Source organism: Neolamprologus multifasciatus, chromosome 6 (assembly GCF_963576455.1).
Source record: "Neolamprologus multifasciatus chromosome 6, fNeoMul1.2, whole genome shotgun sequence".
In the NCBI taxonomy this organism is placed as follows: domain Eukaryota; kingdom Metazoa; phylum Chordata; class Actinopteri; order Cichliformes; family Cichlidae; genus Neolamprologus; species Neolamprologus multifasciatus.
In genome coordinates this window covers 8,498,324-8,510,846 of record NC_140444.1, presented here as the reverse complement: position 1 = coordinate 8,510,846, position 12,523 = coordinate 8,498,324, and the positions used below count along the sequence as shown (strand labels likewise).

Here is a 12,523-nt window from a genome sequence, read left to right as displayed (position 1 = left end):
TGGTAGGTGCTTTCGCAACCAAGTGAACGCGGATTGAAGAAGTGCTACAGAGAAATTAAGGCAACTTAAAACAATCACAGGATGGTGTCGAATGAGATTATATTTATGTATTTATATCAAATAATATTATGCCCAACTGACTTCATCATTTTAAAAAAAGAAAAGACACATTTCAAGTAAAAACCAAGTATTTCCTAATAATTACATTTTGAAAGAGTGAGGCAAAAATGCCTGACTCTATTTCGTTTAGGACTGTTTCTTTAAACGAGACGTTTGCCTCCTCATGTGTCAAGTTACGTATGTAGTTTAATCCACATCCACATTTTTGTGTCAGAGCCTGTGCACAGCTCATTCAATGTGAGATTTACTGTGGTTTGTTGTATGTAACCAGAGCTGAGTTTATAAAAACCAGGGAAAGGTGCATGTAAAATATAAATTCACACAAAACTTAGTTTAAGTTACCAAACTCAGTCACTAGGTGGCAGACAGCTATGAAGAGTAGCATACAGACAGCTGTTCCTTTACACCAATGACTGCAGAATGACTGTTTTGTCCTTCCAGTTACTGTTTTCTGCAGTCATGATGGGTAACCACGGGACAACAGACCCAGGAAAACACAGGGCTTAAATACAAAGAGTGATAATGAGGGAATCAGACACAGGAGGGGAGCACTGCAGGGAGCAATCATACATCACAAGGAGTGGAGGAAGCAAAACTGAAAACATTAACAAAGGACGCAAGACTATTAAAGTGAAAGGCACGGAGATGCGGACTTGACAAGGACACACGTCTGACAGGGGAGACAGAGCGAACATTGGGAACAGGTAGACGTCACTGTCTGGGGAGAGAAGAGGAGGTGAACAAACACATAGAGAAGGGTGACTCAACATGAAACGAGGAACACAGGAACGGCACAGAGAAAACACGGAGACAGACTATACACAGCCTAAGATAAACACTGAGGGAGGGAGAACTACAACCAATAAAAGCCTAAGACATAAAAGAGAGTCAAAACTGTGAATAACTCTCAAAGAATATTGTAACCCAACCAGCGCAGGGGCCTCCCTACAGCCCGAACTCTGCGTTGTGCAATTTTGTGTTGGATTAGGGTGTACAGAGTAGCGGTGAGTTTGTGAAGGACAGATGGTGTAACCCTGGACACATCACTGTGAAAGACAAACTCTGCAGCAGAAACATTGAGCTGTTAGCCATTAGCATGCCTCCGTACTACCTCCCCAGGGATGTTATCGCGATAACAGCGTATGTCCTCCCCTTGGCCAACGTGGATGCAGCCTGTGACTCTCTCCACTCTGTGGTCAGCAGACTGCAAAGGCAATCTCTGAGAGCCCTTCTTCTAATATCAGGGGACTTTAATCATGTCTCACTGGACTTGGACATTGGACATGCCCAACCAGAGACAATAAAACACTAGACTTACGGTACGCCAATGCAGAAGGGCATAAAGTTCACCTCTCCCTCCCCTGAGCAGATCTGATCACAACCTGGTGCACCTTGTCCATGTGTAGGGAGCCCTTAGTGCACATGGAGCCACCCGCACACTGCAGAGATGGTTGTAGGAGAGCGAGCAGGCTCTTAAGGACTATTTTGAGTCTACTATGTGGGAGGTGATCTGTGAGGACACTGACAGCCTTGTGACATGCATTACGGATTATATTAACTTCTGTGTGGATAACACAGCACCCACCAGGATTGTGCGCTGTTTCTCCAACAACAAGCCTTGGATTACCTCAGAAATTAAAGCTGTCCTCAAGCAGATGAGGAAATCCTTCAAATCTAGAGACAAGGAGGAGTTGACAAGGGTGCAGAGAGTGCTGAGAGGACTGATAAGGAATGGGAAGGACAGCTACAGGTAGAAGACTGAGAACCAGCTTCAGCAAAACAACAAAGTCTGGAGAGGCCTTAGAACCATCTCGGGCCACAAAGATCAGAACCCTCTGCCCGTGGGGGATATGAGGTGGGCAAATGAACTGAATCAGTTCTATAATAACAGGTTTGATTCATCCATGAGGCAATCTTCAACATCGGCTGCAGACTCACACACCCCCACTGCTGCTGTTCCACCCCTGACACCTCAGACACTTCACACCTCCTCTACTCACCCTGCTCACTACTCCCCACCCCCAACAACAGTTCCAATACACATTCAACACCAGGCTTCAGCCTGTATCTCTCAACCACCCAGGTTAGGAGGGAAATGAGAATTAAAGCCAAGAAGGCAGCGGGTCCAGATGGCATCAGCTCAGGTTGTCAGGTCCTGCGGAGACCAACGGTGTGGGGTGATGGAGCACATCTTCAACCTGAGCCTGAGACTGGGGAGAGTCCCACAACCCTGGAAAACCTCCTGTGTTGTACCAGTGCCAAAGACTCCACGTCCAAAAGACCTCAACAGCTACCGGCCGGTGGCTCTGACATCTGACCTGATGAAGACCCTGGAGTGGCTGGTCCTGGATCAGCATCGGCCCCTGGTGAGCTCATCATTTCAGTTTGCCTACCAGCCTGGCATTGGAGTGTATGATGCCGTCATTCACCTCCTACATTGTTTCCTCTCTCACCTGGAGAGCGCTGGGAGCACTGTGAGAATCATGTTCTTAGATTTCTCTAATGCCTTTAACACCATTCTTCCCACAGTTCTGAAGGACAAGCTGGAGAACACAGGAGTGGACCATCACCTCACTACATGGATACTGGACTACCTCACCGATTGACCACAGTATGTGAGAACTCAGGGCTGAGTGTCAGACAGGGTTGTCTGCAGTACAGGGGCCCCATAGGGAATGGTTCTGGCTCCGTTCCTCTTCACCATCTACACTGCAGACTTCTCCCAAAGACCCACCCAGTGCCTCCTTCAGCAGTTATCTGATGACTCTGCAATAGTCAGACTTATCACTGATAGGGATGACAAGGAGTACAGAGAACTGACCAGTGACTTTGTGGACTGGTGCCAGCAGAACTACCTCCAGATCAACACTAATAAAACCAAGGAGCTGGTGTCAGACTTCCGCAGGCACAAACATCCTCCACTGCAACCACTAAGCATCCAAGGTATGGACATTGAGGCTGTGGACAGCTACTGGTACCTTGGTGTTTATCTGAATAATAATTCAGACGCCTTCTACAGAAGAGGGCAGACAAATGGTCAAAATTAGGCGAATCTACAGTGTATTTCCAGCTCAACAGCGACACCCTGTGACGTATTCAAGTCACTACCTTACAATATTAAACCAAAAACACAAACACTGGGTCACCCAGTAAATATTCTGTTCTATTTACTGGGGACATTTCATTCTTGCATGTACCAACTTCCTGTTTGTCATTCATAGTAAAATAAAAATGCACAACTTAATGTCAGCACTTGTGTCATCACAGGTTCACACAGAGCCCTCTGGCTCTGTATCCTGTCTTCACCAAATGGCCAAGGAATAAGCTCAACACAAACAAGATGGCCATATCCAGCTCAACAATTTTTAAAGTGCTAACAGGTGATTCTTTGAGACCACAGATTTTTCCCCCACAGTTTATTGTTTTACTACTAGAAGTGATGAGTATACTTTTAATAATCCTACAGCAGTAATTAATCACAGAGCTGGGAGATGAATTGAATTATGATTTAAATGACAACTCTGGCTTTTAACAACTAATTAAACAAGATCATTGGGATGAACCGTTACAGTTCATTACTCAACCCTGTGACCTGAGACATCAATCAGTAAAAACTGTGGGCCAATAAGGAGCGTCAGATGCCTTCTGAAGGTGGGTGTGATGTTTAAATGGAAGTGTATCCTTCTCTTTGATGTCTACTTTAAAAATGCATTTATTTTAAATATATCTACATTTCAGAAAATCTCATTGTTCAAAACTGAGTAAATTCAAAATGTTTATCTTGATCACATGTCAAATGATAAAAATTTCTTGTATTTAAAATGTCAAAATGTGGTATAGTTATATTCTTGTCTGGTAACAATAATAGACCGAGCTGGCTCTTTTTTTCTCCTTTAAAAAATGTTACATTGTCTTCCTCCACACATGAATGAATGTGTGTTTTGAAATAAGTCAAGATATAAAACTATCACATTCTGCTTTATTAAACTTATTCTGCCATGTTCAGATTTTTGAAAGGTTTCAAAATAGGTTACACATTTAAATGAAACAGGAAGTTGGTGAACTCACAGACAATGAAAACAAACAGAAATCAGGGCATGAAACTGAAACATTTTTATTGATATTGTGGCATGCAGAGGAATAGTGATGTGCGAATCATGAACGAATCGTTCAGTACTCGAGAATCACTTTACTGACTCGTGAATAATGATTCACAAGTCCAACTGACTCAGTGACTCATTCCTGTTGCTATTGGCAAACTAATTTCATTAGTAGAAATATATCTAGCTTATAATTAACATTGTGGGGAGGGGGGGGGGGTGGATCAACAGCCAGTTTCTTAACAAAAATATTTCTGCTCTGAACTGGAAGAAAAAACTCTGAGTAGAAAGCTCACATCAAGACAATAGCTTCCCAGTTCACAGTAGCATTGCTCTGCTAACATGCTAACAGCACATTTGAGTTACTCACCCCCGCCCTTCCTGTGCTGAATCGTAGCATAAGCGAATCACTCAGGACTCACTCACCCCCTCCCCCTATCAACCCCAAGCTGATAGGGGGAGCATTTTATTAAACCTTGCTGGTGCTACAATGTGCTTCAAGGGTCAATAACAGCATAACAGAACTCACTTATGGTACTGCATTCTTGCTATAAAACAATAACTGTCAGTGACTTTGTACCATATTATAAACACAACATTGAAGATAACAGTTAACCTTACAGTAATTCCTGTATTACTGTAAGGAACGGTACCTTACAGTATGAAAAAGAAAAGCCCAACAGACAAACTCCTCTGAGCAAGTATTTGCCGACAGTGGGGAGGAAAAACTTTCTTTTAAGAGAAAGAAACCTCCGACAGAACCAGGCTCAGTGAGGGGACGGCCATCTGTCACAACCAGTCCGGGGATTTTCATAAATCACTCGATGGATTAAAGAGCTATTATTGATATCAGTGATAGAAAGCTCCAAAACAAGAAGAAGAAGGACAACCTGACTGTTTACCTTAGTTTTGTTCAAGCTTCGAACAAAGCAGCAGTGTATAACCACTAGAGTTGGATGTCTCGAGACCGGTCTTGGTCTCGAGACCGGTCTCGAGACCACTTTTACGTGGTCTTGGTCTCGTCTTGGTCTCGACGGACTTTTGTCTTGGTCTCGGTCTTGGTCTCGACGGACTTTTGTCTTGGTCTCGGTCTTGGTCTCGCTGTCTCGGTCTTGCGCTCTCAAATCGACATAGTGTTCGGGAGATTTGGAGTCAACCATCAGCGGAGCGGGGGGTGTCTTACTGGGCTTAAGACCGGGTCATTTTTTTTGAAGCATGGGGTTTTTTGGAGTGTAATTTGTATGTTAGATGCCTGACTGACAACTGTATAAAACAAAAACAACACACGAAGCACAGAGCGCACCGTCGTAAATTCCCCCTGATTTTGGTATGATCCGAGCTTTGGCACTAGGCGACTGAGCACAGCACCCATGTGAGCGAGGGGGGGAGAAGCTGCTGCCTGCGAGTTTGCTGCAGAGGAGAGCTTAAGTTTGACCAGGTACCAACGGAAATCATTCGTACTGAACTAATAATGTAAATATGACGGTGTATCACAAAAGATTGATATCAAACTGATCACTTGGTTGCGTTACTTACTCTTCGAGTGAATCAACAAATGGATAAATAAAAAGCCGAACGACAATGCTGATTTTTTTTAGAGAGTCTTAGCTTACATCTCATATTTTCAGTTGTTACCCTCCACGGCTAAACAAACTCTCTAAATCGGTTTCAGTTGTGTACTGATGAACACAACAATGGACATAAGGAGCTTCTTTCAAAGAAAAAACTCAGGTAGATGTTATTTTATATATTATGCTTTGTATGTTGTTGTTGTATGTTCAGTATATCTATGCAAAACAAGAGGAATTTCAATACACAGCAGTATATTCACAGTTGAAACCAGATATTTACATACACTTTAGGGAGAAAACATAAAACCTTTTTTTTAACTGTTAAACATCAATTTAGAGTAAACTTTTGTTTTAGATAAATAAATGTTGCAATGTCTTTTGAATTAGTTAAATGTCAGAATAAAAAGAGGGAGCTGTCTATTTTAATCACTTTCATCAAATGTAGGAGTACATATACACTAAGTTTATTGTTAATTAAGATTAATTAAGAAAACTCCAGATGATTCCATTCTGAGCTTAAGAAGCTTCTGATTGGTTAGTAGAGTCCATGTGGGTAAATTGGTGGCACAGCTGTGGATGCATATAAGGCAAAACACAGAGCCTGTTTCTTTGAAATGGGAAAGTTTCTTTGAAAAATCAAGAGCTGTCAACCAAAACACCTGGAAAAGAATTCTGGAAAAGAATTGTGGAGCTCCATAAGTGTGGCTCAATTTTGAATACAATTTGGTGCCATTTACAATTAAGAAATACAGACAGTTTCTCTCTTTACTCTTAAAGTTAACAAATATGTTTTTTATATTTATCAATCTAAAAAAAGAAACATTTAGTTTGATTTGATGTTACAATTAAAAAGTGTTTGTTTTTATCTGAAGAGTATGTAAATATCTGGTTTCCACTGTATATTTGTGTTTGGCTTGATTGTCAGCACAAAGAGGGAAAGAGAGGAACAGAGAGGGAGAGAGACGACGAAAATGAAGACAGAACAGAGATGGAACAAGAGCAGGTGAGACACACAAGTTAGTCAAATGGTTGTTTGCCAAAAACTCATCAGAACATGTATCTCGTACCTATTGTATCTTTTTAGATAGCGTTTGTTACTTTTAAAATTCTATATTTATTAAGTTATGCAGGCTTGTTTGCTCAACAAGGCTGAATAATTATATAAACTTTTCAGAATCTAAATAGTGTACTTTGGTAGAATTAAAAAATAAGTGTAGTGCAGGTCTAAGATGATTTTTAGTGCTGCTATCATCTAGTTCTGATTCTGGTTCTGTCTTGGTTACTGTTGTAGTCCTGTTTTAATTCTGGATCAGTTCTGGGTCTGGTTGAATTGGGGTTTGGTCCCTGTGTCTTGATACAGGCCCGACTTTGTTCTGCCTTGCTGCTTAATTAAAAAACTATATATATATATATATATATATATATATATATATATATATATATATATATATATATATATATATATATATATATATATATATATACATATGAAGTCATTCTTTTTTGAACAAAGCTCAAAACAGAGCCTAATAATCTTTCAGTCATTTCTACCCCCACTTAATTTCCTTTGGCTGCTCAGCTCTCACACAGTGGCTCAGCTACGCTCCAATCCCTCCATATTGTGGCCAATCACATGCGAGGATATAGGATAATATCATTATGTGAAAAACAGAGAGGGTGAGAGACGCAACAGTCAAGTGGAGCATGCGTCAGTCCTTTCAGTGAGTGAGTGAGACAGTAGACAGCGGTGAGGAGGGCTGTGCGAAAGCAAAAACACATAAATATGCCCGAGACCCGTAAACGAAGCAGCATCTGGCTGTAGTTTAAAGACTTTTTTTGTCTCGGTCTTGGTCTTGGTCTTGGTCTCGTCTCGTCTCGGTCTTGGTCTTGGTCTTGTCTTCGTCTCGGTCTTGGTCTTGGTCTTGTCTTGGTCTCGATACCCTCTGGTCTTGGTCTTGTCTTGGTCTCGATACCCTCTGGTCTTGGTGTTGTCTTGGTCTCGGATTAGGCGGTCTTGACTACAAGTCTAATAACCACTTAATTTTAATTAATTGTTCAGTAAACATTGCTCTGAGGGACTGTAAAGACCTCATTCTATTATACAGCATTTCATTATATTTACCTATCATTACTTGGCAATAGATCGGAATAAAACAGGGATATATGTCTATTAAATATTTTACATTATTTTACATTTTCCTCTCAACAATTCGCTTTCCTTCATTTCTATCAGGGTTTCCCACACACATGTTAAGATCTGGGTAAATGAACAGCTGCTACTGCTGGACCTGTAACTGCGAACGATCCATTGAGGGGGATGTTTTTGGCGTTACCTGTGTGTGTCTCACTGCTTTACATTCGCTGTCCTAAAGAAGCTCCCAGAAATCTTAAATACTTTCAGTTAGGAGTGTAGTGTAATAGGTGATCCTAGCACCAATGATACTGTTTGTCAGCAGTCCACTTTTATCAAACCCAATTCCGATATTGGGTCACATTGTGAGACGTTTTAGTAGGATCCTTAGCCTTCACAGGCCAGCTGTAAAATTTGCAATCTTAGTTTCATTCACATTTTTGACCCATTCGGGGACTGCTTTTCTCTATTTAGAAGATACAGTATTTACCTAAATGTGTCAGGTATACCAGTACATTTGCTGCACATGCACACTCACTGGAGTCTTGTGGATATACAAAATGCCCTCTGTTTCTGTCAAACAAAAGCTTTATTCTAAATGACTTGATCTCAACAAGTAACATAAACGTTGTCTTCTCAACATAGACATTGGTCAGAAATGGTAATTTGAGTGTTTTTTCCAAGGAACGCCCCTTCGACTATAAATTTTTTAGTTCTGAGGAGAGCTAAAAAGGCTCTCCAAGTGGTAGGGCGGTGGACCACTCAACCTTGATGTTTGCTGTTTTTGCATTGCTCTCCTAAACCCAAAATAGTTTTCTGTTCCACTTTTGTGATTTTATTTCTTCTATTCCTCGTATAACTATTTTATGGCTGATTTTAATATTTATATTTACCAGGCTGAACATCTGAATTTTGACCTGTATGACAATCCCTTAACCTAACCATGTCTCAGCATTTTACATGAGTGTAGTCAGACTATTTCTCTTACTCTTTAACAGACTATTTATGATCATAGGTTATTGTATTTGATGTAAACTGTGCCTTGCCTACTCCTAGTTTTAAGTAAACTCTGTCCATGCGAATGCTTTTGAATCCTCTGCTCACACAATAATATTTATGATATGGTCAATCATTTCATTGCCATGTGCTTGAGAACTCTGAACCAAATGCACCTCTAAAGCTCAGTCATGTTGTCCTTTAAACCCCCCAAAAAATCACAGTAAAAATACACTTGTACATAATGTGGTCCACCATAAAAATAATGATTTTTTTAAGTCTTCTCGTGTTATCTTCCTGAGTTGTCTCTCCCCACCTGCTGGGGCGCTATTTTTGGAAACGCTCATGTGGGTTGTATAGGAACACTCGTTGCGATGGCGACCATCACTGAACTAAAGTGCGGTAAGAGCTCACTGCCATTAGCATAATTCATTATTTTGTTTCCTAACTTGTATCGTAATACGATCTCGGATCAACCCACATAATTTTAGATGTCATTTTACAAGCTAGCGAAAAGCTACGAACACTGGCAAACTATAAAACACAGAAACATCCTTACCAGCCTCCATTCAAAAGTTTAATAAGTCAGCTACCTAAATGGCAGTAGTTTTAGGGATATTTTAAGCATGAATCAACCCATTGCCGCCTTTATTGTTAACACCTATAATTCGATTCGGCATAGCTAAACACGTAATATACTTTATTCGATCTAGATTTTTTCATGAAACTTTCGCTGCTCGCTAACGCTAACAGCTGCTAGCCAGCTAGTTCAGAGTTAGGCTAGTTAGCATAGGGGGAGGATATGTAATAAACATTTTCATAAAAATAAGAACAGATTAATGGTTGAGAATTACTACGATTTAAAGAGTGTGTTGTGAAGATATGGACATGAATATGAGTTGCTATCGAAGCGGTCTATAGCTTTAAAAATACCAAGAATATGTTAAATTGGTAATTTTTTGTACAGTGTACGTCGTACAAAAACATCCCGCTTTCATTCGTTAGCTAAATTTACTGACCAAACAGATTCGTTGTACCCATAGGGGTTGTTTAGTTTTCCAATGTATTATCCCTTGTTTTTTGCTGTGTTAAAAATGTGAATATTTTAGCTTTGAGGGAAACGCTGGAGTCTCGCGGTGTGCTGGGCCAGCTGAAGGCTCGCATCCGGGCGGAGGTGTTCAGCGCCCTGGATGACCAGCGTGAACCGCGACCTCCCGTGTCCCATGAAAACCTGATCATCAACGAGCTCATCAGGGAGTACTTGGAGTTCAACAAGTACAGATACACAGCGTCTGTGCTTACTGCAGGTGGGTGAGGTCAAAAAAAGTGCAAGCTCAACATTTTTTAATTTTTTTTTTTTTTTTTTACAAACTTTAACAACTGTAACTACTATGATTATGATTTATTACCTACGACCATTCAACTGCTTGTCAACACAAATGTATAATCAGCCAATCACATGGCAGCAACTCAGTGGACTCAACTATGTAGACTTGGTCAAGACAGTGGCTGTCATAACCAGCAACTATTGTTGAGAAAAGTGAATATTTTTTAGCACTGTTTGTTTTCTCAGAGTCGGGCCAACCCGAAGTTCCTTTGGACAGACAGTTCCTGGCGAATGAGCTGAAAGTCACTGAGGATCCAAGCTCCAAGTCAGTGTAAGTGTAGAAAGCAGGATTTAAGAAATCCCAGTACAGTCTGCTCCTGAACATAATGTTCAAAAATTAGCTGAACTCTTTGGGGAATGTTCAGAGTGGGCATAACAATTTGACAGTGTCCCCATGAATCCTCATCATAGTTGTGCACTGGCTTGATGACTTGGGAATTTATTCTAATTTAAAAAAATAAATAAATAAATTAGCACTTATCTCCATGTACCGCCAGGAAAAACTGAAAGGCGTACAATTTAAAATAATTACTATCAGTCACCTATTTTCCTTCTCTAATGAAAACTTAATTACAATTCATTTGTTTTTTTTATTTTGCAGACCTCTTCTATATGGCTTAGTGTCCCACTTTGTGAACAGCAGTAATAAGGGAGGGAAGGTGTTTCTGCGAGGCGCTGCTGCCGTTAACACTCCTGGAACTGATGCCTAAAGTTTACTATGTTGTATCTCGCCTCTGTCCTTGTAGTTATTCAGCCTTTACAGCGTAAAGTCTGTAAGGTCTTGTTAGCTCAGTAATCTTTGTGTCTTTGTTATAAATTGCCAAATGTTCTTTGTGGCCTTTTTTACATTTTGAATTTATTATCAGACTTCAACACTTTATTTATATTAGTCACAGTGTAATCCTAATTGTTTTTGTTATAGTTGAGTTAAAGGATTGAGATTACATTTGTGATGTATTTGGTGTTTCATTTTGTAAATATGTGATATTTTTTGACTGATTTTTAACAGTGTAAAAATAATAAAATCTTTATTTTTATTCACCAACTGCTGATCTCATTCTCCACCATGTGGTGGCAGTGTCACCACAGACAAAACTGAAGTCTGCTGTTTTCATAGGATTAAACAACTTTCCTATTTTTTCAGTCTTATGCAGCCAATCATTTCTAACATGCAGACCAACAGTACTGGGTTTGACTTGTTGGTTGCTCTGGTTCACTGGGGCCTCCCTGTGCTTGCATGTGTCCTACCCAGCATACACACCACATCTCACACTCTGATAGCTACGATAGGATCCGGCCTCACTGCATCCCCAAATTAGATAAACAGCTAAGGAGATGAATGGATGGACATGTTACACTGTAACAGGTCCTAAAAGACCTTACACCATTGAAGATATTGAGAGCAGGACCTTGAGCATAAAAGTTGCAAAAAAAGCAGAGACCACAGCAAGTGCACTTTAAGCTGCATGCATTAAAACAGGCCTCTGAGGCGATCATACAGCTTGTACATTGATATGAAATGTTGCAGGCTTTTCCAGATTTACAAGACTTATTCATTGTGAATGCAAGCACTTTCTCTTTTACAGTTTTCATCATAGGGTGATTAAAGTAGCTGCTCCTCAACGCTGACCAAAATAACACTTTCCTGTGATTGTTTTAGCGGCCATTGTGTTGTTGTCTGAAACTAAACCCACCCATGATCCAAAGTTGTGCCCTTCAGTTGGTCTAACTGTATTTACTATGGCGAATTGGTCCACATATGCTTATATAAATGAACCTAAATAGGTGTAATGCATCTTCCAGACTTTATTCTGTAGCTTCTCTCTTTCTTGTTTACTTCTTTTTCTCATTTGCTTGCTGCAGCTTAAGAGAAAAGGCAACGAGGTCATTCTTACCTTGATAATTTTATTTTATCTGACCCCAAAGACCACACAACAACAACAGTAAATCAACAAAACTTAATTATATCTATGTGTATACTGTGTGTAGCCCAGATCCCACGCTAATTATGCACTGCATCAAGCTTTTCACATAGTTTCTCACCATTTTAAGGAACTTGACATTTTTATCTCAAACTTAAAGCCCTAAGTTTCTGGAAGTGATTATCTACTGAGGCAGCCTTTTATTTCTTATCCTGATTATTGATGTTGGGCACTTAGTTGCACTGTTTAAACCATTTGTAACCTGCTCTACGTCTAAGTTATTTTTAGGTTATACA

The 12,523-nt window shown here is 40.3% G+C and overlaps 1 protein-coding gene across 1 annotated transcript; it reads left to right on the top strand.

The window, feature by feature from the left end:
• Positions 1-9,194: 9,194 nt before the first annotated feature.
• cep20 (centrosomal protein 20) lies at positions 9,195-12,523 on the top strand. The gene is made up of 4 exons (XM_085164279.1): positions 9,195-9,320; positions 10,028-10,225; positions 10,492-10,576; positions 10,907-12,523. The coding sequence occupies exons 1-4, from the start codon at positions 9,293-9,295 to the stop codon at positions 11,013-11,015; spliced, it is 420 nt and encodes a 139-aa protein (XP_085020405.1). The 5' UTR covers positions 9,195-9,292; the 3' UTR covers positions 11,016-12,523.

Coding starts and splice junctions, on each gene's coding strand:
- cep20 (XM_085164279.1), top strand. CDS start 9,293: ATGGCGACCATCACTGAACTAAAGTGCG. Junction 10,226..10,491: donor AGCGTCTGTGCTTACTGCAG/GTGGGTGAGGTC, acceptor TTGTTTTCTCAG/AGTCGGGCCAACCCGAAGTT. Junction 10,577..10,906: donor GATCCAAGCTCCAAGTCAGT/GTAAGTGTAGAA, acceptor TTTATTTTGCAG/ACCTCTTCTATATGGCTTAG.